Here is a 24884-nt window from a genome sequence, read left to right on the forward strand (position 1 = left end):
CTAATGGATCATGACAACAAATAAAAAGAGAACACTTTATTATACACAGATTTCAATTTCAAATGCTGTTCAACTTAGTATACACCAACAAAGAAAAATGGACTAACTGCCAGGAGACCTAAAAGTTCTAATTCCAATAAACTCTAGTTCTATAAAGTGAAACAAACCTTAATGTCTACACAGAAGACTTTCATCTGAAAAATTAGTATATTTGGAGTTAGGACTTTTAAAGTCTTTTTTAGCTCTATAATTCTGACTCAATAGCCAAAAGCTCCTTATTTGGTTTCCTTAGCAAGTGGACTATTCCAAATTAGTTAATATAACTAAATGGTCCTTCTTAAAATAAACTTTAGGAATTTAATGCTTTTTAAATACACTTAACCATTTTAACATACTTCTTATTTCTTCATTATTATTAAATAAGATATATTAACCATAATACAGCTTTTCTTAATGACTGAGTAACCAGTCACTTTGAACATTTATTATACGGTGGTATCTTTAGGTTAAACTTCTTTTGCTCCTAGAATACCTAACTCTGGAGTATTGTGAACATTTTTTTTTCAGATGTTATTTTTTTTTTAAAGTAATCTCTACACACAATGGAGGGCTCGAACTTACAACCCTAAGATCAAAAGTTGCATGTTCCACCAACTGAACCACCCAGGAGCCCCAAACTAATTTTTTTTTTTTTTAAATTCTCATGGTTGTTCTTTAGTTTTTTTCTTCCCTTATTTGCTGCTGCCTTTCAGATGTCATTTTTTAAGTTTATTTATTTTGAGAGAGAGAGACAGAACACACGTGCACACACACGTGCACACGAGCACAAGCAGGAGAGAAGCAGAGAGAGGACAGAGAGAGAATCCCAAGCAGGCTCTACATTCCATGCTAAGTCCGACGCAGGGCTTGATCTCACAACTATGAGATCATGACCCGAACTGAAATCAACAGTTGGACACTTAACCTACTGAGCCACCCAGGTGCCCCCAAGATGTCACTTCTTATTCCTAACTATAACCTCTCCCTGATCATTATGTAGTATATGCCAAACTGGGAATCAAGAAAGTGATTTGAGTATACTCTGGACTCTAATTACATGGCTCTGCATAAGTCATTCTGCTTCATACTAAAAATGACTGGGTTCCACATAGTTGAGATCTGGATAACTAAGATGCCACCAATTCTTAGAACAAATCATTTTCTTCTAGTATGTGAATAATCCCAGGCTTTAGGTATTAATTAATTAATTTTATGCCCGAGTCATTAAAAGCTCAGGGTACTTAAAATGTAAACTATTTGCTATTTTTTTTCCACACCTGCAACAACAAAAAATGATGTGTTTCCTAGTTAATAACCTGGAATAATTTATTCAGTCTAGGAAAAAAAAAAGGCGACTATTTATAGTGCTGGTATTCTGCTTTACATTTTAATTACATCATGTTAGGTCATTTCAATACATGGTTCAAGAGACAGGATTTGATCAGTGGTGTCATAAATAAGCTGGGTTAAATGAGTTCTTCATAGAAAATTTCAGTAACTGTCAATATTTGACAAGTTTGTCCAAATACAATAAAATTCTTAACATCTTTAGTTTTAACTGTAACATTTAAAAAAACACTTACCCTCCTGTGCCAATGGATCTCTTTTGATGGTTTTTTGAATCATAATAGCGCTGTAGGATCATAGCACTTCTGCTTTTCAAATATCCAGTCTCTACCTCAATGTAGTTCTCCAAATAGGAAATGAAAATGGATTTGATAAGCTTAGACAAGAAAGTCTGTTTATCAGTACCTAAGTTAAACTCCATCAACTTGCTGGAAAGATTTGTGGTTCTTTTCATGGAAAAAGGGAGAAAAAGATGAATGTATATTTTAGGTATAGTAATAACACTGAGGAATACATATTTTTACAATGTAATTTTAATAACTTATGTTAAACCACCATTTCTTAAACCTTGGGAAGGTGCTTAGGATACAGAGAGAAGCTGCACAGTGCTATATATAAAGTAGATTGACATCACAAACAACACTGTGGTTTTGCAAACTGACTAAGGATAATCTCCTAGGGATAGGTGACTTAAGAGAAAAAATCTAGGCAACCAACCAGTCTAGAAATGACAACAGTGGCAGAATGACTTCAACTACACTCTAATGGCATTCATAACATAGTACCCAAGTCAGAATACTGAAAGATCTACTCTCTGTTCATTCTCCCTTTTGTCTTTGCCCATGTGGACTTTTCTTTAATTTTCTGTTTTGCATTGTTAAACACAGACTCACAATAAACGTTATTGGGATGGACTTCCTGATTATAGTTACTTTTGAAGACCCTCCTCCCAAAATGACGTCACTGACAAAGAACAATAGGACTGGAAAAAAACTCCATTAAGAGGCTTCTGATATAATATTTCTAAGTGTAACACTTTCATTTACAAAAGCCTAAGGCAAATTTTCATATCAAACTTAAGGCTGAAACTCATTTGTTAAGAATTTGTGACTTTCTCAATTTCTAAAGATTTAACTGCAGATAAATATAATCATACTACTTCTTAGAAAAAAAATGATAGGGAACTAGCTTACAATTAAAATTCAAAACAAAATTCTTGAGTCTTAAACAACATAAACAAAGTGTCATTAAAGTACATAACTATAAAGAATATCTGATTCCTTAAGTTAATGTGCTAAGAATGCTGCTCTTTCTATAACAGTAATCTACGTAACCAAGTATTTAATGCTGAAAGGTATACTACTAACAAACTTTTACTCAAAAATACATGAATACTTCACCATTTTCTATTAAAAAAAAAAAGGAAAGAAAATCTGCGATGTTACTATTTTCTAGTAATTAAAAACATACCTTGTATATAAATCATAGAGATTTTTGAGATACTGCTCTGCATCAGACTTCCTACATTCTTCTAACTGGTCTTTCACAAAACTCTGGAGGGGAAAAAAAAAATGGCCAACATTATGTCAAGTAAACATTATATTTTTTCTCTAAATTACTCCACATTCTGGGGTTGTTCTTACTTAAAATACAATGGAAAAGGCAATGCATAAGAAGTATACCAATATAAAAAAATAATAGGCTTTTAATTTTTAATGCTTCTCATATTTACATGTTCATCTATAGCAGTCTTGGGAATAAGTATTAAGAATTTCAAAATTTCTTTTGAAACTGGCCTATCTTGCTTTTTAAAGTACATTTAAAAAACAAAACCCAGAAACACCCAGGTGGCTCAGTTCGTTAAGCATCAAACTCTTGATTTTGGCTCAGGTCCTGATCCCATAGTTCCTGGGATTGAGCCCCACATCAGGCTCTATGCTAATGGAGTGGCACCTGCTTGGGATTCTGTCTCTGCCCCTCCCCTGCTCATGCTCTCTCTCTCTCTCTCAAAATAAATAAATATTCAAAAAAAACAAGAAACAAAAAACCCCACAAAATCTGATGCTGTATCGATATAGTCAATTCCTTAAAGCAGCATTTCTCAAACTGTGGCCTGGCTAACACTAGTATCCCCTATGATTAACAGGCATTACTCTAAAATTGGGAAATGCTGTACTTTACATTCCTCCTAGAGAATCACAATATGTGTTAGTACCTTTAAAGGCTATAAAAATTTCTGAATTGTGTTTTAAAAACAAAAACTTCTTTTATGTTGCTTAATCCAGTAGAAAACATAGTTTAGGAAATGTTGCCTTAATGTATAGTGCTATGGGAGTCCAGGTTGTACATTAAATTACTGTTTTCGGGAGGAGCCAAGATGGCGGAACAGCAAGGAACTTTTTTGTGTGTCTCACGTCCATGAAATACAGCCAAAACAACACTAAACCATCCTACACACCTAGAAATTACTATGTTTTTTCTTTTCATATTAGTACCATATTATGAAAATTCTACATACTGTGCTTAAAATTCTTACTCAATTTCATAAATACATTCATTGGTCAAAGTGAGGACCCAATAAAAATAAAAATCTGAGGCTACCGGGTCACCTGTGTGGTTCAGTCAGTCGAGCGTCTGACTTGGGCTCAGGTCATGATCTCATGGTTCATGAGTTCAAGCCCCACGTTGGGCTCTCTGCTGTCAGTGCAAAACCTGCTTTGGATCCTCTGTCCCCCTCTCTTTCTGCCCTTCCCCTACTAGCATGCTCTCTCTCTCTCAAAAAACAACAACAACAACAACAACAATCTGAGGCTACCCCTCTACAACGTTTTATGACTTGTACTGCTGCTACACAAATTTTAAACATGTGCTCTGATGATGCTTGGTGATTAGCACCTTTTTTCTTGGTGAACCATATTTTTTTAAAAAAGCATAACGTTGTTATTCTTTTCCCATTCACTGAATAAGGAGATTACTATTCCAAAGGGCATTACATGAGTAAACCAAAAATTAAAAAACAAATAAATAACTTTCAAAACAGAGAAAAAAATCACTTATTGCCTTAAGAATTACTTAGTCATAGTTTAAAATTACCTGTAGTTTGATTTCAAATACATTTTGAATAAGTTTAGCCAGTACTGTTTCTGGATTACTAAAGATATCTCCAACTTGTTTGTTTACCCGTTGACAGAGTATTGCTGCATCTTCAAATATATCATTTCTCAAGTAAGCACCCTAAACAGAGGCATTTTACATAGTTAATGTATAATTTTAAAATGGTTTTTAAAATACAAATTAGCATAAAATAAAATCCAGAAAATTGTACTATTAGGTTACCTCCTGGCACTGCTTTATATAAACATCAACACAATGGGAATAACCCTACAAAAAAGAAAGAAATACATTATCACAGTTCTGTTTTAATAACAATAATCACAACAGTAATAACCTCAATAAAAATTATTATATGTAATAAAGCTATGTCTATGTCCCAATAAATCACCAATAATAACAGTTGTTGGATTAAATGAAATTCTCCCAGTTGCTTTTTATGAAATTGATCACCTGGTTCATATCCTTGCAAGATTTTAGAATGAAAGAAGAAAACTGGTATGAGTTTTTTGTAGTCATTTTGCCTATGATCACCTAGCCAATCTCCTTCAACTCCAAAACATGTATATGCATGCATGCACCCACACACACACAGATTCAGTCTTGAGAAAAGGTTATTAATATATATAAATAAATACATTATGTTTTTCATATATATATATATATATATATATATATATATATATATTTCCTTCTTTCCACTCTTGGATTCAAAGCATTTGTGTTCCCTTGCAAGACTCTGAACAGAGCTGTATTTAACTGGCATTCTGGAAATTTACTTTTAAAATTAAATCCATTTTAGCAGAATGTATTTAAACAAAATAATGTGTCATATTAAGCTCTCTATAATGATTTTTGTCCACTAACAAATCATACATAAAAACAAGTAAAGTAAGCAATGCCAAAGTACACTATTGTGTCAAGAGCCATTCTCAATGCTTAGTATGTTACTTGTAAGTGAAAAGTCCAACAAAAAACTCCTATTTCCTACTCAGATACAAATATAAACAGATCGGGGGTACCTGGGTGGCTCAGGTGGTTGAGAGTCCGACTCTTGATTTTGGCTTGGGTCATGATCCCAGGCTCATGGAATCAAGCCCCATATCAGGCTCTGTGCTGAGCCTGTTTAAGATTCATTTTCTCTCTCTCCCTCTCCCACTCCCTCTCCCTCTGCCCCCCTACCCTATTTGCATTCTCTCTCTGAAAAAAAAAAAAAAGGAAACAAATTGCAAAGCACTATTTCTTTAATTTCTTTATAGGGATTCTCTCCCTAATTCAAAATCCAAGAAGATAGTATTTCTTTGTATTACTACCTAAGATCTTCTGGATTTAAGTCTTTTACTAATTATATTCCATCTAATCTCTGGCTCCTACATTCCACCAGATATTTAAAGCTAAATCTTTTTACTTTTGACCTATTTCATAACATGTTTGACTGAAAAATTAAAAAGACAAGAAGACAGTATGATTTTCTATGTCAACCAATATAAAAAGTCATTGATAAAATTTTATTGAATATAATATTAAATACCTAAAATTTAACATAATTTATGGAAGAGATATGAAATATACATTTAAATTGTTCAAAACAATAAAAATAATCACTGTGAGAGTCATACAACTAACAGGATAATCGGTGACTATAATATACAGAATTTATATAATCTCCACAATCTTGAAGATTAATCTTCATTTTTAATAATTACTATTTACCTTAAAATGAAGCAAAACTGCTGCTACTTCTCGCATTCTGGAGATTTCACCTCTTCTTTGAGCACTGGTAAACTCCTGAATCAGTTGGCATTCTAAATCATGGTATTTACCTAAAAGTAAAAAGGAAGTAATTCAGCTACAACGGGACAACGTATGCAAGTTATTTACAAGCACATGAATTATTTACAAACATAATGACTATGGATCTAGCCTTCTTTTGAAAGACTTATAAAAACAATATGTGATTATAGGCAGTGAGTCTAGCCCCTAAAATACACTATGATATAATATAAATCTATATTTTTAAAGACAAAGAAATCTTCCCAACCAGGAAAACAGCTGAACTCCCTTGGTCTGACTACCACTTACCACTGTTACTTAAAAAAGCAGCTGACTGAGATAAACCTCTGGATGTCATTTCTGATAGTATGAGATAGGAAAAATCTTAAACATAAAGCTGTAGAAATGGTGAAGAGGACTACAGAACTCTTTACTAGAATTCAGATGTCTTTACCATGAACTATCGTGGATTTAACACCAAATAATACATGGTGTCTGATTCACTACATTATTGAGGCTACTAATGTTCTGTGTGAAAACCTGAATGCTGTGTTAATCTACAGTAATCAGAAACGTTGCCAAGAAGTCCAACTATCTATGTCATTCTTATTGTAACACTTTTGGGAAAATAGGTGGCTCTCTGAACCTTCTATGCAATGGTCTCTCAAACATGACTCAAATTACCATGGGAGCCTGCAAATATAATGGCTTTTCCAGAGACCCAGAATGATCTGCTTAAAATATAATCCAAAGATTGGAAAGGATAAAACTAATCATGTAAGCAGTTATAAAGATACTGAAATGCTCACACGAGCTTTTAAGTTAAAAGCTCTTAGCTTTTAAGACAAAGAACCTACTTTACAGATACATGGACACAAAACAACCTCCAAGATACACTGTTAAATTAAAAACACAAGGTATAAAGCTATTTGTATAGGATGCTACCAATTATTTAAAAATAACCAGGGACAGTAGGAATAAATTCTACACATGTATATGTGATTTATGTCCTATGCTTGTATATCCATAGGATATTCTAGAAGAATACCTAAGAAACTGGAAATGACTGCTTCAAGGAAGAGGAGTCAAACTCAGGGATAAGGTGAGAAGGTAACATTGTTCCCACTATCTCTCCTTTTACTATTTTTCTTTTACAGAAGTATTTTTATCACCTATTCACAACTACTAAATAAATCAAACTCCACTTACTCGCAATTTTGGATTTTACTTCTGAAAATCTGGAAAATAAAAACCAATGATGAGGTTCATACTAGAGAAAAATGTACCACAGTAATCTAAGATGTTAATAAAAGGGGAAATGGGGTCTGGGAGTGAAAGGGAAACCTTTGTACTAAAGGTCATCATCAAGGAAAGAAGGAAGGGAGGGGAAAAGGGAAGAAGAGAGGAAAGAAGGAAGGGGGGGGGGAGGAAGGAAAGAAGGAAAGCAAACAAACCAGCTAGTCAGCCAACCAGGAGGGAAAGAGTACTGATAGTAAGCATGCCAGGTAACAAAACTGAATTTGGGCCATTCAGATGGGGCGGCTAGTTCTCATTTATGAAATTCACTCTGAATAACCAATAACTTGTTAAAGAGGGAGATGTCCTATATGAGGCATTAACAACCCCACCAGCCCCAACACTGAGCTATTGTCTCTGCTTATATTCACTAACAAGTTTTTAAAAGATTTTTTTTTTAATTTATTTATTTTTGAGAGAGAGAGTGTGCACAAGTGAGAGAGGAGCAGAGAGAGAGGGGGAGAGAAATTCCCATGCAGGCTCCACACTGTCAATGTGGAGCTCAGAGCAGGGGCTCAAGCTCACCCAATGCAGAACTTGAACTCATGAAACCTAAGATCATGACCAAGCCGAAGTCGGATGTTTAACCGACTGAGCCACCCAGGTGGCCCTATTCGCTAACATTTTAAATTCCTATTTGTTTATTTGCCCCTTCTGTTGGGATTTTTTTCATAAAAAAAAATTCCATTACTGTTATTTAAAAGAAAAATAACAAGAACAGTATACGAAACATAGAAGTCATAAAAAGGACCCAGCAATGTGTGTTACAGACGAACCATCCAATCTTTGCAAATTCAAAAACTAAAATATTACATAGTACCATACACTAGAATTTTTTTTTAATTTTTTTTTTTTAACGTTTATTTTTGAGGCAGAGAGAGACAGAGCATGAACAGGGGAGGGTCAGAGAGATGGAGACGCAGAATCCGAAAAGGCTCCAGACTCTGAGCTGTCAGCGCAGAGCCTGACGTGGGGCTTGAACTCACGGACAGCGAGATCATGACCCGAGTCGAAGTCGGCCGCTCAACCGACTGAGCCACCCAGGCGCCCCTACACTAGAATTTTTTAAAATCTTAAATATCAAGGGAGAATGTACGTTATGAAAAAGTAATGTTGAGAGATCCTATGTAATCAGTTTGGAGAGAGAGGAGGATGGTTGGCAAAAGAGATGGCAAAGACAGATAAAGAAGGTGATAAAAATGTAGAGTTGTACAGGGGTGCTTGTGTGGCTCAGTCGGTTGAGCATCCGACTTTGGCTCAGGTCATGATCTCACAGCTCGTGAGTTCGAACCCCGCGTTGGGCTCTGTGCTGACAGGTTGGAGCCCGGAGCCTGCTCCAGATTCTGTGTCTCCCTCTCTCTCTGCCCCTAACCCACCCTCACTCGCAATCTGCCTCTCTCTCAAAAATAAATAAACATTAAAAATTTTTTTTAAAAAAGCAGAGTTATACAAAACTGATGTATCAAAGTCATGGTGGAATAGAATGCATGTAAGGCCATACTGATCTCTGCGAAAGAATTAAAACTAATTAGGACACATATTCAACTCCAAGGCTTGGCAGAGACTAAAACAGAATTGTAAGAGAAATATGTAACTGAGAAATAGGAGAAGATGAGTATATGCAGAATAGAATGGAGAGATTATCCAACAATTATCAGGCAACTTATTGTGATCTACACATTTTACCCATTTAAGGAAATGGTCCAATTTTGAAGTCCCTAAGGAGGAGTCTGTGGCTAGGCTAAAGAGTCTAAAATTCCATGAAGTTGCTTATAACAATCTGTGTGGATCTGAATTTTCTGAAGAAACTTTTTTAGCTTTCATCAACTTTTAAGGTGTCTAAAACTCCATAAAGTCTAAGGACTCTCATCTAGATATAAGAAAAAGCAGCTGAATGGCCCCATGTTTAAACTTTCCCCATTCCCTCCATTCCAGCTTATCAGAGTCCACAAAAAATGAAAATTTAAAACATCACTTTAGGAAATTTCAAAATTCTTCAGCAATTTTTTTTTCAGAAGAAAGACAAAGAGGGGCACCTGGGTGACTCCATCAGTTAAGTGTCTGACTCTTGATCATGGCTCAGGTCATGATCTCACGGTTCATGGGTTCATGAGATCAAGTCTCGTGTCTGGGGTTCTGCTGGCAGTGTGGAGACTGCTTGGGATTCTCTCTCTCCCTCTCTCTCTACCCCTGACCCGTTTGTGCATGCACGCACTCTCTCTCAAAATAAAATAAACTTAAAAAAAAAAAGACAAAAGGTTGAAAGTATTTCAAAGTATACCACTAAATTTAGATATTAAGAAACTATATTTTTTCAATCAACTCTTATATACTATGCTTGTACAAAGGAGGTACTCAATAAACTCTTGTTGAATAAGCAAAAACATACAGGGAAAAATGAAACTTTATAAATTATAGCATACATGCAAATTAGCTCTTGAGAAATGAACTTGCCTGTCAAAAGGTAACTCTTGGGCAATTAGGTGCAACTTCTGAATGATGTCTGCTGCCTCCTTTATCTATTCAAAAATAAACGAAAGCAATAATTAAAAAAACAAACCCTATACATACCAAATATATCTTTATATTTGAAAAAAATAATAATCCCCTATGTATGCCAATAGACCCTCACTCCAACAATTATCTTTTAAAATCCATACAAATAAAACCTTGTGAGCAACAGAAATACATTATCATCAATAAATGAATCAATAAAACATAAACATCTGTCTTTCTGGTATTGAAATTTTGTGATTTTATAATGCCATAATCCCTTCCCAGTGAAACTTGCAGTTCAAGTTTACTCTGAAAAAATTAAAATAATTGCTTGCTGAAAGCCTAAGTGTCTCTTCTGGTTTATGAACCCAAAAAAGACAAACAAGATTTATGAAAATAATTCAGATCATATTGCTGCATATATCCAACTTTAAGCTGAACTGAATGAATATAACTAAATAAAACAGCTAAAATACCTATCATTTAGTAAACACATAAATTTATAAAACTTGTTCTAAAAGCAAATATAGAGTTGAATATGAAGTCTCCTGAATGAAATATGGTACAGAGGTGTACTTCTTTAAGTGGTGGAACTAAAGGATTCAGGCCAAGGGTCGAAAGTTCTTGAAATGCAAGTATTTGACCATGCTTACTTACACTAATGTGTGGGGGGAGTTATACAATATTCTCTTTTTCTTTAAGTTTCAATTAAGTACTGAGTTTTGGCACACCTTCAGTAACTGATTTATGATCACTCACTTTCTTTTACACTAAAAAATAAAGAGACTCTTACAAACATGAAGCAAGAGCTAAAAACATTAACACAGATCTTTCTAACCAAGCACTCATGTGAAGTCTGGCAAGCAAAGTGGACAACAGCAGGGCCAAACAAACTGTTGCCAAACAATAGTGAACATAGCATTCTGGTTTTAGTTATCTCTTCTCTCCTTGTCTGTATGTCACTGTGACATACAGTGGGGGGGGAAGAAAGTCAGCTAAACAACCTTCTTTCAAGATTGCAGAACAGTCAATACCGTGTACCCTCAGACCAGTACTAAGTGACTAGTGCCATGAAAAGGATTAACATAAACAATTCAGATTTTTCCAATCTCTTTGGTCCAAACTAGAGCTCTTTATTTAAGCAACAGAAACCAGAAACTCTGAATTCCTTGTGCAGAAAGATATTTCAGCTTATCAATGATTTAGGTCACACCACCCCCTAAACCCAACAGAATATAACTATTAAATTCTGTTAATATTATAAGTCAATTATGGGAAAGAACTATTAACATAGTTACCTCAGCATTTCCAAACCACACATAATTCTATAAACAAAAATGCCAAGATAATCCTGTAGTTAAAAATCTGAATATACACACTTCATCAGGAATCTGCAGGCAAGTGTACTAATACACATTTCAGAACAATAAAAAGTTTCAATAAATCAGCTACTCAGTGATTTGAAAGTAATAATTAGGGCATTGCTATTAATGATGCAGCTTGCTTTTATCATTCTGATAGTGCTCACCTTTTCAGAATTTGTAAAAACATCAGATTTCAATTCTCCATCTAGAAACTCATTGAAGTATTTCATCAATTTCTGAGCCTCCACTGCCCGTTGTCTAGGTGTGTTTACCCCTTCCAACTGGTCTCCAAGGTGACAGACCTTGGTTGCTACATAGCTGATGTGCTCATCTAGTTCTTGGAAATGTTGGAAGGCAACCTAGGAAAAATGTACACAAGCATAAAATATAATCAGAGAATCCAGTTTATAAATTAATTCATATCAAACCCAGAGCACCAATCTCATCCCTACTCTCTAACTTAGGTAACTAAAGATAATATAGAAGTTATATATGAGGTAAACTACAAAAACAACTTATGCCCATTAGCAGCATAACATGATCTGAAAACTTTTTAACAAACTTGCACACTTTTATACCTTTAACTATTAAAACATTTTATCAACATTTGTTTAGAAACAAAACAGTATCCTGTTTAACAACATTCCCAGTACCATTTAGTGCTGAAAACAATGAACTAAGTATCAAAGGGACCCATGATCTGGACAATTTGCTTGCCATCACGCGGAGTCAAAATACGTCAGACGTGAAAAACACTAATTAAAAATAGAATATTGAGAGACCTGGGTGGCGCATTTGGTTAAGCGTCCAACTCTTTATTTTGGCTCAGGTCATGATCTCATGGTCTGTGAGATTGAGGCCCATGTCTGGTTCTGCGCTGACAGAGCCTGCTTGGGATTCTCTCTCTTCCTCTCTCTTTGCCCCTCTCCTGCTCGTGCTTTCTCTCTCTCTCTCTCTCAAAAATAAATAGAGTAGTTAACACATATTTTAAGTATTTGAAGAGCAATGCCAACATTAGAAATAAGGTAAGATGGTTCTTGCCCAGTTTTGAAAACAGAAAAGACTATAACAATTATTTAAATGAAGCAAAGGTACAATACTTCCTAACATATTTTCCTCTTTTCTGACTATAGAGATTGTTCTGTGGTATATGAAAATTATACACAATGAATGCCTTAGAACTGCCAATAACAAAATTGGTGATAATTCAGTATGACACTTCACTCTTACTTTAAGTTAAGATGGGGGTCGGGAGGGGGGGGGGAGAGGCAAACATTCACTAAGGACTTCCTCTGGGCCAGACACTGTTCTAAGCATATTATATGTATTAACTTATTTAATCCTTGTAACCACCTATTTTTATAGATGAAAAAAACTAAAGCACAGGGAAGTTAAGTTGCTAGTAAGTGGCAGAGCAGACTTATCTCCAGAGCTTGTTAGGTTAACTAATAATACCATTATTATTACCAAGAAAAAACTTCATTGGAAGTATTTGGAATCTATCACTTTGACTATGTAAAAACACATCCTCTATCTTATGTAAACTACTGACTTTATTAAATGTTTTCTCACAGCCATATATGCTTAAGCGAAGGAATCTAACTAAATAAAATCTGAGCAGAAATCAGTTTGCTAATCCCTAACACTAAAGAACAAACAGCCCCTGGGAGGCAGCAATACTACACAATGCTCCATGAACTACACTTATACAGGGCAATCAAGTTCCAGATCAGGCCCAGGCCATAAAAGGGGTTCACAGATTCCAGATTCAGTGTAGGACCTAAGAAGGGCTAAGAAATTTGGCCTACTTACCCCAGGGCCAGGCTGTGATTTGATTTTACTTCAAAATGGATTGAGGAAGAGTACTGCATTCACTTTCCCCATGTTATACTACAATTCTCATGGGGACACATATTCCGTGACTTCTGTAAAACTTCCCAGATCAGGGAAAAATGTGATCCAGGCAATACTGTTCTGTTATTGCTTTGTTTTATGTTTAAATGAGAATGCAAATGACACTTAAATATCCAAGCTAATCATGAGCCCCTAAAAATGCAGGTCAGCTCAAGTGACATTCTTCAAAGAATGCACTGTGACTGTACTGGATGCCACTCCAACCTAAGAAGGGAATACTGTGATCCCAAACCATGGATCAAAAGCAAGTCTGTGCTAAGAGTGCCTCACAACAATTCATTGACATTTTTCCCCAGGGATGCAAACGGTGGAGAGAAACCTCAATGGTTACTATTATTTGACTAGAGTTCTTTAAGAACTTAATAGTGGAAGGGAATAAAAATATAATCTGTATAAACTATTCATTGCTTAATCAGTGTTTACCTGATTGCTTTTCTGGAGCTCTTGTACCTTCTTGGCAAATTCCTTGGCTTCTTTCTGACACTGTTGCTCTAGTTTCTCTACTTTCCTTTGAATCCTTTCATCCATTATCTGGAGTTCTTGAATATGATTTACAAATTCTTCTAATAACCTAGTAGAGGAAAATCAGAGTATGATTAATCATTAGGAACTGACCAGTTCATCTGTAACAGAATATTAATAAGCATTTCTTAAGGTAGGAATGATGTTAATTTTCTCTATAGCATCTTAGGAATTATCTTTAACATGAATGAAAACCTCACTCAGAATCTCTGCCAGAATAGAAACCAATTTTACAGAAAACAGTCAAAACGATAAACATGCTATATAAAAATAATACTGTGCATTCCAGGGCAATGACTTTCTGTTCCTCTGATTTATAACTACACTTAAAACAACATATTCAACATGTTTTTATTTTACAGGTAGAACCAACCTTTTCTGATTTATTACTAATTGAAGAAAATATTAAATTCTTATAACACAATAAAATTCCTCCCCTCATACCAGTTAAAATCCTTCTCTAAAAGAAATATAAAAGAAAATAAATCAATCCCTGACTTCTAATGCTTGTGTCTTTATCGTCCAACTGTTAACTAAAACCCCTTTACATAAACGTTGAAATGAATTTCAGTAGTCACCTCTATTCCAAACAGAAACTTGAACTAGGTGGATCTATGGGGAAAAAACATTTTTACTTCACCTTTTGGGATCAAAAGCTTCAGGTCCCCCTCTAGAGCCTCCTCCTGGGGTTCTCCACACAAGTCTTTCAATATACTCATCTGCCACAAAAGGCTCCTAGTATACAAAATAAGTGTTCTTTTAAAAAGTTTCATAGAAGATAACTTAATGCTACTTGCAAAAATTAAACAGGTTCTACTATGTGAGAACTTAAAATAGAATTAAATTATCATTTAAATACATCTACATTATTAAAATGTGCAAGGCTTTTTCAATTGAAAAAAATCAAATTAATAAAAATTAGGATATTAAAATATCAGAACAGTATCATGACTAGTTAGAACATCCCAGTGGGAAAATGAGCAAAGGACACAACTTATAGAAGAAAAACAAGAAACATGAAATATATGTGGCTTCACTAGTAAACAAATCAGGTCAAATTATCACTTTTGTTTTTAACCTCACACTCTGGCAAAGTGGGTGGGGTTTTTTTGTTTTGTTTTGGTTTTGTTTTTGGTAATTATAATATGCAATATCGGAGAGGGTAAACTGAAATTCACACTCTCATCTAATCTAACATGTACAATATTTTTAAAGGATAATAAATAATGATTTAGTAACATAAACAGTATTACAAATACTCATACCCTTTAACCTAGTAATTCTACTTTTAAAATTCTAAGGGAAAAGCAGATATGAACACAAAATTTTTTACAGAACATCCACTAAGTATTATGTACAATACTGAAAAATTGTTCATATAAATACTTAATGAAATCATTATTGAAAATTTATGACAAACTTCCAGGATGAAAACCATGTTCCTATTAAAATCATGCTGAAAAATCATGCAATGAGAAAAAAATGTTCATCTATAATACTGAAAAAAGTAGGATACAAAATTTTCTAAATTTTCTGAGAAAAAAAGCATTTATTATGAAAAAAAGAAAATTAGAGCAGATGATCCAATCAAGAAAATAAACACTCAAATCTTTACCATTAGCAGCTGACAATGAATTTTTTAGACTAATACACGCTAGTGTACATATTTTTCATACCATCTTCTTTCACGTAAATGGGTATCCTGTATTGCTTCCCACTTAGCATGTAACTTAGACTGCTACCATTTGCTGGTGATTCCAGTCTGAATTCTTATTATTTGCAAAATTTCCTATTTGTTAATCATATCTTAAAAACATATTTTCATTCATAAACATTCATTAAACAATAAAATTTCCAGTGCCAAGCACGCTGTTAGGCTTTGGAATAAAAAGATGTATTAAAAAACTGCAACCTCAGGAAACTCACAACCTAATAGAGAAGAAATTATAAAGAATGCAAAAGTATGTGACAAGTAAAATTAAGAACCTGTGCCCAAACTTTAATATTAACACTGCTGAATAAGTCGCTACCTCAACAGGTAGTTGGACAACAAAAAAGGGGTTATTTATTAATTCAGCAAATTTTGCTGAGCAACTGCTATGTGCTGGGCACAGTGGTGGGTATTGAGAATACAAATTGTAATTCAATAGACAGGGTTCCTGAAAGGCCTCAAAGAAATGATCTTCTAGGTAAGGATGCCAACATTAAACAATTACAGAAATAACTAGTTACAACTGTGATAAATGTAAGGGGAAAAAAAAAAGTCCTGGATCCAAGACTATACAACAGAAACAGAGATGACAGGAAGACACTAAGGGATAGAAGACTGGTAAGACACAGGAATTACAACTGGCAAACTTTCTGAGAGCTTAACACTTAAGCTGAGACCAAAAGAAAGAAGAAAAATCATCCAGACAAAAATGGAACAAATATCTTTCCAGATCATTAGGGAAAAAGAAGATAGAACTTAACCTAGTTGTGGAACTGAGAAGATGGATAGATCACAAAGAGCTTATCTGGATGGAACAAGAGAGGTGACTATTAACGCCAACAGATAAGAAGTTTGCTCTTTTTATCATTATCATCACACTGGTACTCGAGAGACTGGTTTCACTGACGTGAGTCTGATGTGAGAGGAGGAATGGGAGGATGAATTTCAGTCAGACTATGGATAACCATCATCATAAAAACAGGAATATGTGCCCAAAACAGGAATATGTACCAACAAGAATAACAGCTCATGTAAACAGTTTACACGCATTGCCTCATTTACTACTCTCTTCATAAGACCTAGAAGGGAGGTCCTATTTCATCCTCACTTTATGTTGAGGAAACTGAGAGTAAGAGAGGTTAATTACTTACTCAAGACAACACAAGCTGGGCTGAGATTTAAATCATTCTATTCTATTACTAGGTAAAACTGAATGGCAAATATGGGAAACTACAAGTAGCTCCTTGTACCTAAAGTTAGGTGGTAAGGATAACAGGTGAAGCTAAAAAGGAGAAAACTGTCACATGAAGGCCCACACACATCACTGATCATGTCTTTTGAAATTTCTACTTAAATTTATAAACATACTAATTGTATGACCCATCAATAATGTAAACTAATAATTTTCTCAGACAACTGATAAACTGTCACATGCCTATCTATACATAAGATCTAATATCAACTGTCAAACTGGATCATATCTTGTAAGAAAACCATACAGCTTTTACGACCGTTAATACCGCTGACTGCCCCCCGCCCCAAAAAGTAAACGCTAAACAGTAAGAACACAAAACAATATAAATGGGCATTAAAATTTTTTAAAGACTTTTTATATTTTACCTACAAGAGGCTCTTTTATAGTGGTCAAATAACTAAAAAAATAGCAGTTATATTAATCCAGTTTCTCTCATAAGATTTCCATTATAGGAAAGCTATCTGATAACGCGGAAGGCATAGAAAATAAAGAATATTGTTAACTACTTAAAAAATAAACCAGTTTATCCATGTGCTGACATGTTTGAGAATTAAACCCTAATGATGAATTAGATATCCTGCAAAGGAAAAATTTTGACCCTCTGAAATAACAATTAACTCATTTAGCAAACATATCATCATTTAGATAATCATACCTCTCTCTAGTCAATTTCATTTGTGTTGAAACAAAAGTTGACATATGTCTAATAATTTTTAATTTACATACATAAATTGGGAAACATTGACTCAAGATCAAGGAATTTATGTTTAGAGCGAATACTTAGATCTTTAGAAACTCAGCTACTTACAAACTTCAGGAAATCTGACAAGCATATGAATTATTCCTAAATAATGACAAAATGCTGACAGCAGCTAATTTTTAAGAGTTTATTAGGTGCCTAACACTTTACATACTTAGTATCATTTAATACAACTCTATAAGGTAGGTTTTATTAATATTCATTCATTTTACACCTGTGAAATTGTGTGATACAAAAAGGTTATTTAATCCAAGGTCATATAGATTTATCTGATTTCAAAGGTCCAAGTTTTCAGTTTTGGTTAAATCCAGAGTTTTTTCTTCAAAAAAAGCTAAATTAATTACGAAGTAGTCAGCTCTTCCAAAACTCCACAATACTTCCATCAAATAGCTTTACCCAGTAATGTTCTTTTTCCCTGTCAGTTTTTGCACATGCATACCTATGTAAATACTTAATAATCATAGTTCTCATTTGTTAATTTTATTTATTATTCAGTAGTTGCAATTTCTTTTTTTTTCAATATATGAAGTTTATTGTCAAATTGGTTTCCATACAACACCCAGTGCTCATCCCAAAAGGTGCCCTCCTTAATACCCATCACCCACCCTCCCCTCCCCCCCCACCCCCCATCAACCCTCAGTTTGTTCTCAGTTTTTAAGAGTCTCTTATGGGGCGCCTGGGTGGCGCAGTCGGTTAAGTGTCCGACTTCAGCCAGGTCACGATCTCGCGGTCCATGAGTTTGAGCCCCGCATCAGGCTCTGGGCTGATGGCTCGGAGCCTGGAGCCTGTTTCCGATTCTGTGTCTCCCTCTCTCTCTGCCCCTCCCCTGTTCATGCTCTGTCTCTCTCTGTCCCAAAAATAAATAAACATTGAAAAAAAAATTTTTTTAAAAAAAAGAGTCTCTTATGCTTTGGCTCTCTTCCACTCTAACCTCTTTTTTTTTTTCTTCCCCTCCCCCATGGGTTTCTGTTAAGTTTCTCAGGATCCACATAAGAGTGAAACCATATGGTTATCTGTTTTTCTCTGTATGGCTTATTTCACTTAGCATAACACTCTCCAGCTCCATCCATGTTGCTACAAAGGGCCATATTTCATTCTTTCTCATTGCCACGTAGTACTCCATTGTGTATATAAACCACAATTTCTTTATCCATTCATCAGTTGATGGGACATTTAGGCTCTTTCCATAATTTGGCTATTGTTGAGAGTACTGCTATAAACATTGGGGTACAAGTGCCCCTATAGTAGTTGCAATTTCTAATTAAATATGTTACACTGTTCATTAATTTCAATACACAAGTTTTATCAAATGATATATGCCCCAAAACTCATACATCAACAGACAAATATTACTGACATGGAGAAAAATAAGAATTTTTCATATGAAATATTTCAATTTTCTCAAAATACAATATTCCCTCATTCAACAAATATTCATTGAGAGCCTACTAGATGTTACTGACTATTCTATAAACCAAGGAAATAGCAGTAAACAAGGCAGGAGAAAATCTCTGCTCTTATGGATATCATGAAAGGGAATGACAGACAAACGAGCAGATACATGATAAATAACAACTATGAAGAAAATTAAAAAGGATGCAGAGTGATGGATTAAAGTGGTTATTTTGGTAAACGTGATCAGACAAGGTCTAAGAAAATAAATTTTGAACAAAGACCTGAATACATCTAAAGGAATAAGCCATCTAGGAAAGGGATGCTCCAAGTACAGAGAACAAAAAGTATTTGAGCAATGACAAGAGACCAGTGTAACTAGCAGAGTGAGTGAATGGGAGAACAGTTGTAGATAAGGTACAAGAGGTAGTAGAGCCCAGAGATTGTAGGATGCACTTTGATACACTTTCAGCTATGAATGAAGAAAAGGCAGGTTCCCAGGATGAAGGGCTCTGCAATATACTAGCAAGTATATGCAGTAATGATTCTACTATTCCTTCCCCCTGCCAAAAGAGGTACAACCATTTACTTGAATAACTAACTGTACACAAGGTAAAGGGAAATACTCAAACATTTTGAGGTCTGTTGTATACAGAGTCCTAGTTGATTCCAATACTTGATGGACTCCAAGCATCATGCACTCAAGAGAGTGAAGATATACAAGAGCCAAGATCCAGCTCATCACTGATCCAATGGGTCCATTAGCCCAACTACTGGCCATTTTCCCAGTCCGCAAACATGTAAGAGGGACAGGCACATATGATGGCTGACATAATTCCCACATTGGGTCCTTGGTCTATAGAGTAAGAGCTTTCACAGTAGGGAAGTCCAAGAAGTCTCTGAAATTGCCCCTCTGTACTCAATGTAGTAAATCAAGTGGAATGTCAAAATTTAGTGCCATTCTTAAGGCTCTAAAGCAAGGATCAGCAAATTTTTTTCTTAAAAAGCTGGACAGTAAGTACTTTACAATCTTTCTTATCACCATTCAGTTCTATAGCTGTAGTGCAAATGTAGCGATAGACAATACATAAACAGATGGGCACAGCTGTATATCAGTGAAACTTTAAAAACAGGTATCTATCCCAGGGGCTATACGTTTGCCAACCCCTTATCTAAAGGATGTTCGGGCAATATTCCCCACAATTTTCTAATTTAATTCATCAGTCTGGGTTTTTACAAAAACCAGATAAATCCTGAAAGGTGTTTATCTCAAAATCAACAAAAAAGTAGCCTTTTACATCTGTCATGCCAGATATAGTTTCTCCAAGCCTCATGGTATATGGCCAATGATTTGGCAAATACATTATTTTCTATGGCAAATACACTATTTTCTGTCCCTATTGGGGAAAAAAAAAAAAAAAAAGAGGATCAGAGAGTTTACAGTCACATAGAACTGACAGTGGTATACAATTATAGCTTTGCTTCAGGACTATGTGAACTCTCCTATTATAACATGATTTGTACCATATGAACATTCTGCAGAACACCTTACTGATCCATCATACATAACTGACATCATTGGTGGAATCTTGGTAAGATACATGTACTCATGTATATACTATACAAAGATTCCAGGGCACACTGAATCAGTAAAATTTTAAGGTAGTCAGGGGCCCTCCAGGACATCTCACCCAAAGTAAAGGAGAATTATTGTACCTTGCACATCCCACCACAAGGAAAGACACACAATACCTGATAGGACTTTCCAGGTTCTGCATGCAGGGCACACATGCTCTGGCACGTATACCAAGCGACACAAAAGCAAGAAAGGGCTCTGAAGAAGTGGGGGCCATACAACCAACCTTGCTGTCTGGGCCATACAACTTTGCAGACCCTATGGTATTAAAAGAATCAGTCTTAATTTAAGTATTAAAGGTATCAGTATTGGGAAACAATGTCACGTGGAGTTGTGGCAAACCTCAGTGAATAATCACAACACAAATTGCTAGATAATAAAGCAAGATCATGCCATATACAGCAGAGGATTACACACCTTTTGAGAAATAATTCCCAGTGTGCTACTAGACCCTGGTAGAGACAGCACACCTAACCACAGAGCAGGAAGTGAACCTGCATCCAGAACTACATAGCATGAGTTGGGTTCTAAAAGACTCACCAAGATATTATGTCAACGGACTGAGAAACTATTTAACCTAGATGGATGTGGTAGACCCAGAACCAAACATGAATAGGACCAGAAAGCAAACTGCATAAGCAGGAAGCCAAACTTCTACCATTATTGTGCTAGCTTCTCTCCTTCAATTTACATGGATAGCCTTATGGGGCATCTCTTACAACCTGCTGATGGAGAAGGAAACAGCCTGAACTTGGCTCATGCAGAGAGTTGGCTAGGCATGTGGGTGCCAACTAAAAATGGACAGCAGCAGTAATTAAAACTTCATTCAGGGGAAGCCTTAAAATTCAGTGGCAAGAAAAATCCTCTCAATAGTCAAAGTTTTGGTAAAGACATCTGGCCATCATCTTGGGTAGACAGAGAACTGACCTTAGTTTAGAATATATATGGACTCACAGACAATGGCAAAGGGCCTGACTATGAGAGGACAAAGACTGGAAGATTGAAGACAGAGAAATCTGGGATAGAGGCATGTGCATGGTCACATGAAAGTGGGCACAGAGTGTGAAGATCATTGTGCCACATGTTAACACTCGCCAGAGGACATCCACCATGGAAGAAAAATCAAACAACCAAGTAGACAAAATGATTCTGCCAGTTGACATCAGCCAGCCTTTACCCAGCATTAGCACACTGGGGACATGAACAGAAAGAACACAGTACAGAGACAACATGGCCCCCATAGCATGAGGTCCTACTTACCATGGCTGATCCAGGTACTGTCAAAACTGAATATCTAGCCTAACAGTGATAGAAACCAACTCTGAGCCCCTGAAATCACCCCATCCTTCAAGAAGACTACTAACCCAACCACATGGTGGCAAGCTGATTACCTGGTTCCTTTCCATTTTGGATGAGTAATTCATTCTGACAAGAATAAAAGCATTCAAGTTGGGTATGCCTCTCCTCAGAGGGAGTGTCTGTTCCTGTGGCACTGGAACCCACATATCACATCAGAGTAAAGGACCCATTTTACAGCAGACAAGGTAACCATGGATCCACTGGTCATATCACAAAGCACACCACCCAGAAGCTGTCAGTCTAATAGGGCACTGGAACAGTCTGCTGAAGGCATAGCTGAAGCGCCAGTTCAGAGACAATAACTCAACAAAGATGGAGCACTATTCTACAAGATGTGGTATATATTCCAAATTTAAAACCTTTATATGAGGGACACCTGAGCGGCTCAGCTGGTTAAGCATCCAACTCTTGATCTCTGCTCAGGTCATGATCTCATGGTTCATGAGGTCAAACCCCGTGTCAGGCTCTGTGCTGATAGCGTGGAGCCTGCTTGGAATTCTCTCCCCCTCTCTACCCAACCCAACTTGTCCCTACCCAACTTGTGCTCTCTCTCTCTCAAAATAAATAAATAAACTTAAAAAAAAAAATAAAACCTTTACATGATGCTGTGTTCCCACAGGAAAAACAAGAGTCTGAGAACAAAGTATAAAAGCAGAAGTGGTCCTGCTTATAATGACTCTCCATTTGTACTTGCTATTCCCACAATTCTGGAGTCTTGATGTCCAGAGGCAAAGATCTCTTTGCCTGAGAATATAGTAAGAGTCCCATTAAACTATAAGTGCTGCCTGGGCTTTGGCTGCTTATATCCAGAGGATAAAAGGCAAGAAGAGGAGTGACCATCTTGGCAGAGGAAACAGATTCTGATTACCAGGAGGCAGGGCTGCTATTACACAATAGGTACCGTAACAGTATTTGTGACACACAGATATATTTGTGGAGTACTCTTGGTACTCCTTTGACCAATTCTGAAAGTACACAAACAAGTGTAGCAACCCTGGCCTAAGATGGGTATGGTAACCAGTTAAGCCACCAAGAGTAGTGGAGGCACTAGCTGAAAGTAAGGGGGTATTAGAATGGAGAACAGAGAAGGGAAACATAGAAGAGAGAATTATCAGTTGCAACCTGAAACCAGTCACAATAGCAGGAACCACAGTTCATCCCACTAACCTTCTTCTAATTTTCCTCCCAACTGGAATGCCAAAGGAGCTGCTCCCCAAATGCGTATGAAAAAGTGGAGCCTAGTGGCACAGAAGTGGTCTGTGGTAGACACGCTGATGTATTATCCAGATCTCCCTTCAAGAAGGGACTTGTTCCAGCTGCTACCAGTGCCATGCTGTCAGTAGAGAGCCTTCAGCTGGCAGTATTTTCAGGGATCACCTCAACTGCAGAGAATCAATTCACTCAATATCATACCTTTCCCAGTGTGGTCTATATAAATGACTAAGATAGGGACAATTTTGGTCTAAAGCAGGACAACTCTGACAGTTTATTTTTGTTTCAGAACTCGCCCCAGGGGCCAAAAACACTCTCACTGGGCCAACACTGTAACTCTATTTCTCCATACGCCCGATCTTGCATCCTTACTCTGTCCCTTCGCAGATATTCACACCAAGGGTATCTCCTAAAAAATATTCTGCACACGAAACTCTGTCTCAAAGTCTGCTTTTCAGAGAACTCAACTTGCAACACTGTAGTAGTCCAATGGAGAGATGATGATAATGGCTCAAACGGAAGTGACGGTGGTGAAGATGCTAAAGAATGGTCAGATTCACAACATTTTAAAGAATATATTCACACAAATTGCTGGATTGGATGTGGAGACAAAGTTAAAAAGGAAATCATGATTATTCATGGAGGAACGCAGACTGAACAACTGTGTGAATGATGGGTAGTGTCATTTACTGAGACTGGAAAGAGATGCAAGAGGGAGTGAGGAAATGAGTTCTGTTTTGCATATGACATGTTGTGGAGGCTTATTAAATATACAGTAATTGAAAATAGCACATGATTAGAAAAATAAGTGTATTACAGGGAAGAAACTAGAGCTAGATATAAAATTAGAGTTATTTAAAATCTCAGAACTAGATGAAATTTAGGAAGGAGAACAGCATGCCAACAACATTCAGAGATAAATGAAGGAAAAGGATCCAACAAAAGAGACCAAGTAGGAGGAACTAGAGAAGGAGGAAGAAAACTCAGGAGTGAAGGAGTGTCCTGGAAGCAAAGTGCAGGTTTTATCTCAGAGGCAAATTATCACTAGAGTTTAAGATAAATCAGCTACTGCTCCCAGTGGAATGAAAGTTCCAAAAAAAGCAAAAAAACAAAACCAAACAAATGAATCCCAATAACTTGCTCTCTAATACTTAATGTTGCTGCAGAGGCATTTACAATAAGAAAGATAGCCAAATTAACAGATTTTAAGACCTCCAAATGACCAAGTCACCCCAAAGGATTCTCAAAAATACATGTAAATAATCCCCCCAAAAATCTTTCAGAATTTCACAAACCTGACAAAGTTATATCTTTACCTTCTATTTCACTATAGTAATTAAAAGCAAAAATTGTCCCAACAAAAACAAATACCTATGAATTATGCACTATAGACTAAAATGCTATTATATTAAATTCAGCTTTATGTAACTCATTATTGTAGTCAAACTGATTTCATATTTTTTTACAAATGCTACCAATGACAAGAAAAACATGGAGTTTGTAGTTATTTCTATTAAAAACTAAGACATCAAGCCCCTGGACAGGAACATGAATCCCTAATTTAACACTGTTTGAGAAAAGTGAACTTTTATATTTCTTAGAGCATCCTTTCCCAAAACAGATCCAATACAATGTGTTACAACCACCTAGAAACTCAAAGAAACTGTAATATTTTGCCCTAGCCTATGCAAGAAAAT

General features: G+C 35.9%; 1 protein-coding gene across 1 annotated transcript in view; it reads right to left on the reverse strand.

Annotated features, from left to right (window-relative positions):
• Nucleotides 1–24884, reverse strand: part of EXOC5 (exocyst complex component 5) — a 55915-nt gene that overhangs the window by 20851 nt on the left and 10180 nt on the right. Inside the window, exons 2-11 of the mRNA XM_040477248.1 lie at nt 14503–14597; nt 13764–13911; nt 11591–11785; nt 10021–10085; nt 7480–7508; nt 6211–6320; nt 4723–4767; nt 4480–4620; nt 2857–2939; nt 1623–1832 (exon numbers count right to left, since the gene is read on the reverse strand). Of these exons, the coding sequence (XP_040333182.1) occupies nt 1623–1832; nt 2857–2939; nt 4480–4620; nt 4723–4767; nt 6211–6320; nt 7480–7508; nt 10021–10085; nt 11591–11785; nt 13764–13911; nt 14503–14597 (1121 nt within the window). The remainder of the gene's footprint in view (nt 1–1622; nt 1833–2856; nt 2940–4479; nt 4621–4722; nt 4768–6210; nt 6321–7479; nt 7509–10020; nt 10086–11590; nt 11786–13763; nt 13912–14502; nt 14598–24884) is intronic.

This window comes from Herpailurus yagouaroundi, unplaced genomic scaffold (assembly GCF_014898765.1).
Source record: "Herpailurus yagouaroundi ecotype Mexico unplaced genomic scaffold, PumYag 141, whole genome shotgun sequence".
Lineage (NCBI taxonomy): Eukaryota > Metazoa > Chordata > Mammalia > Carnivora > Felidae > Herpailurus > Herpailurus yagouaroundi.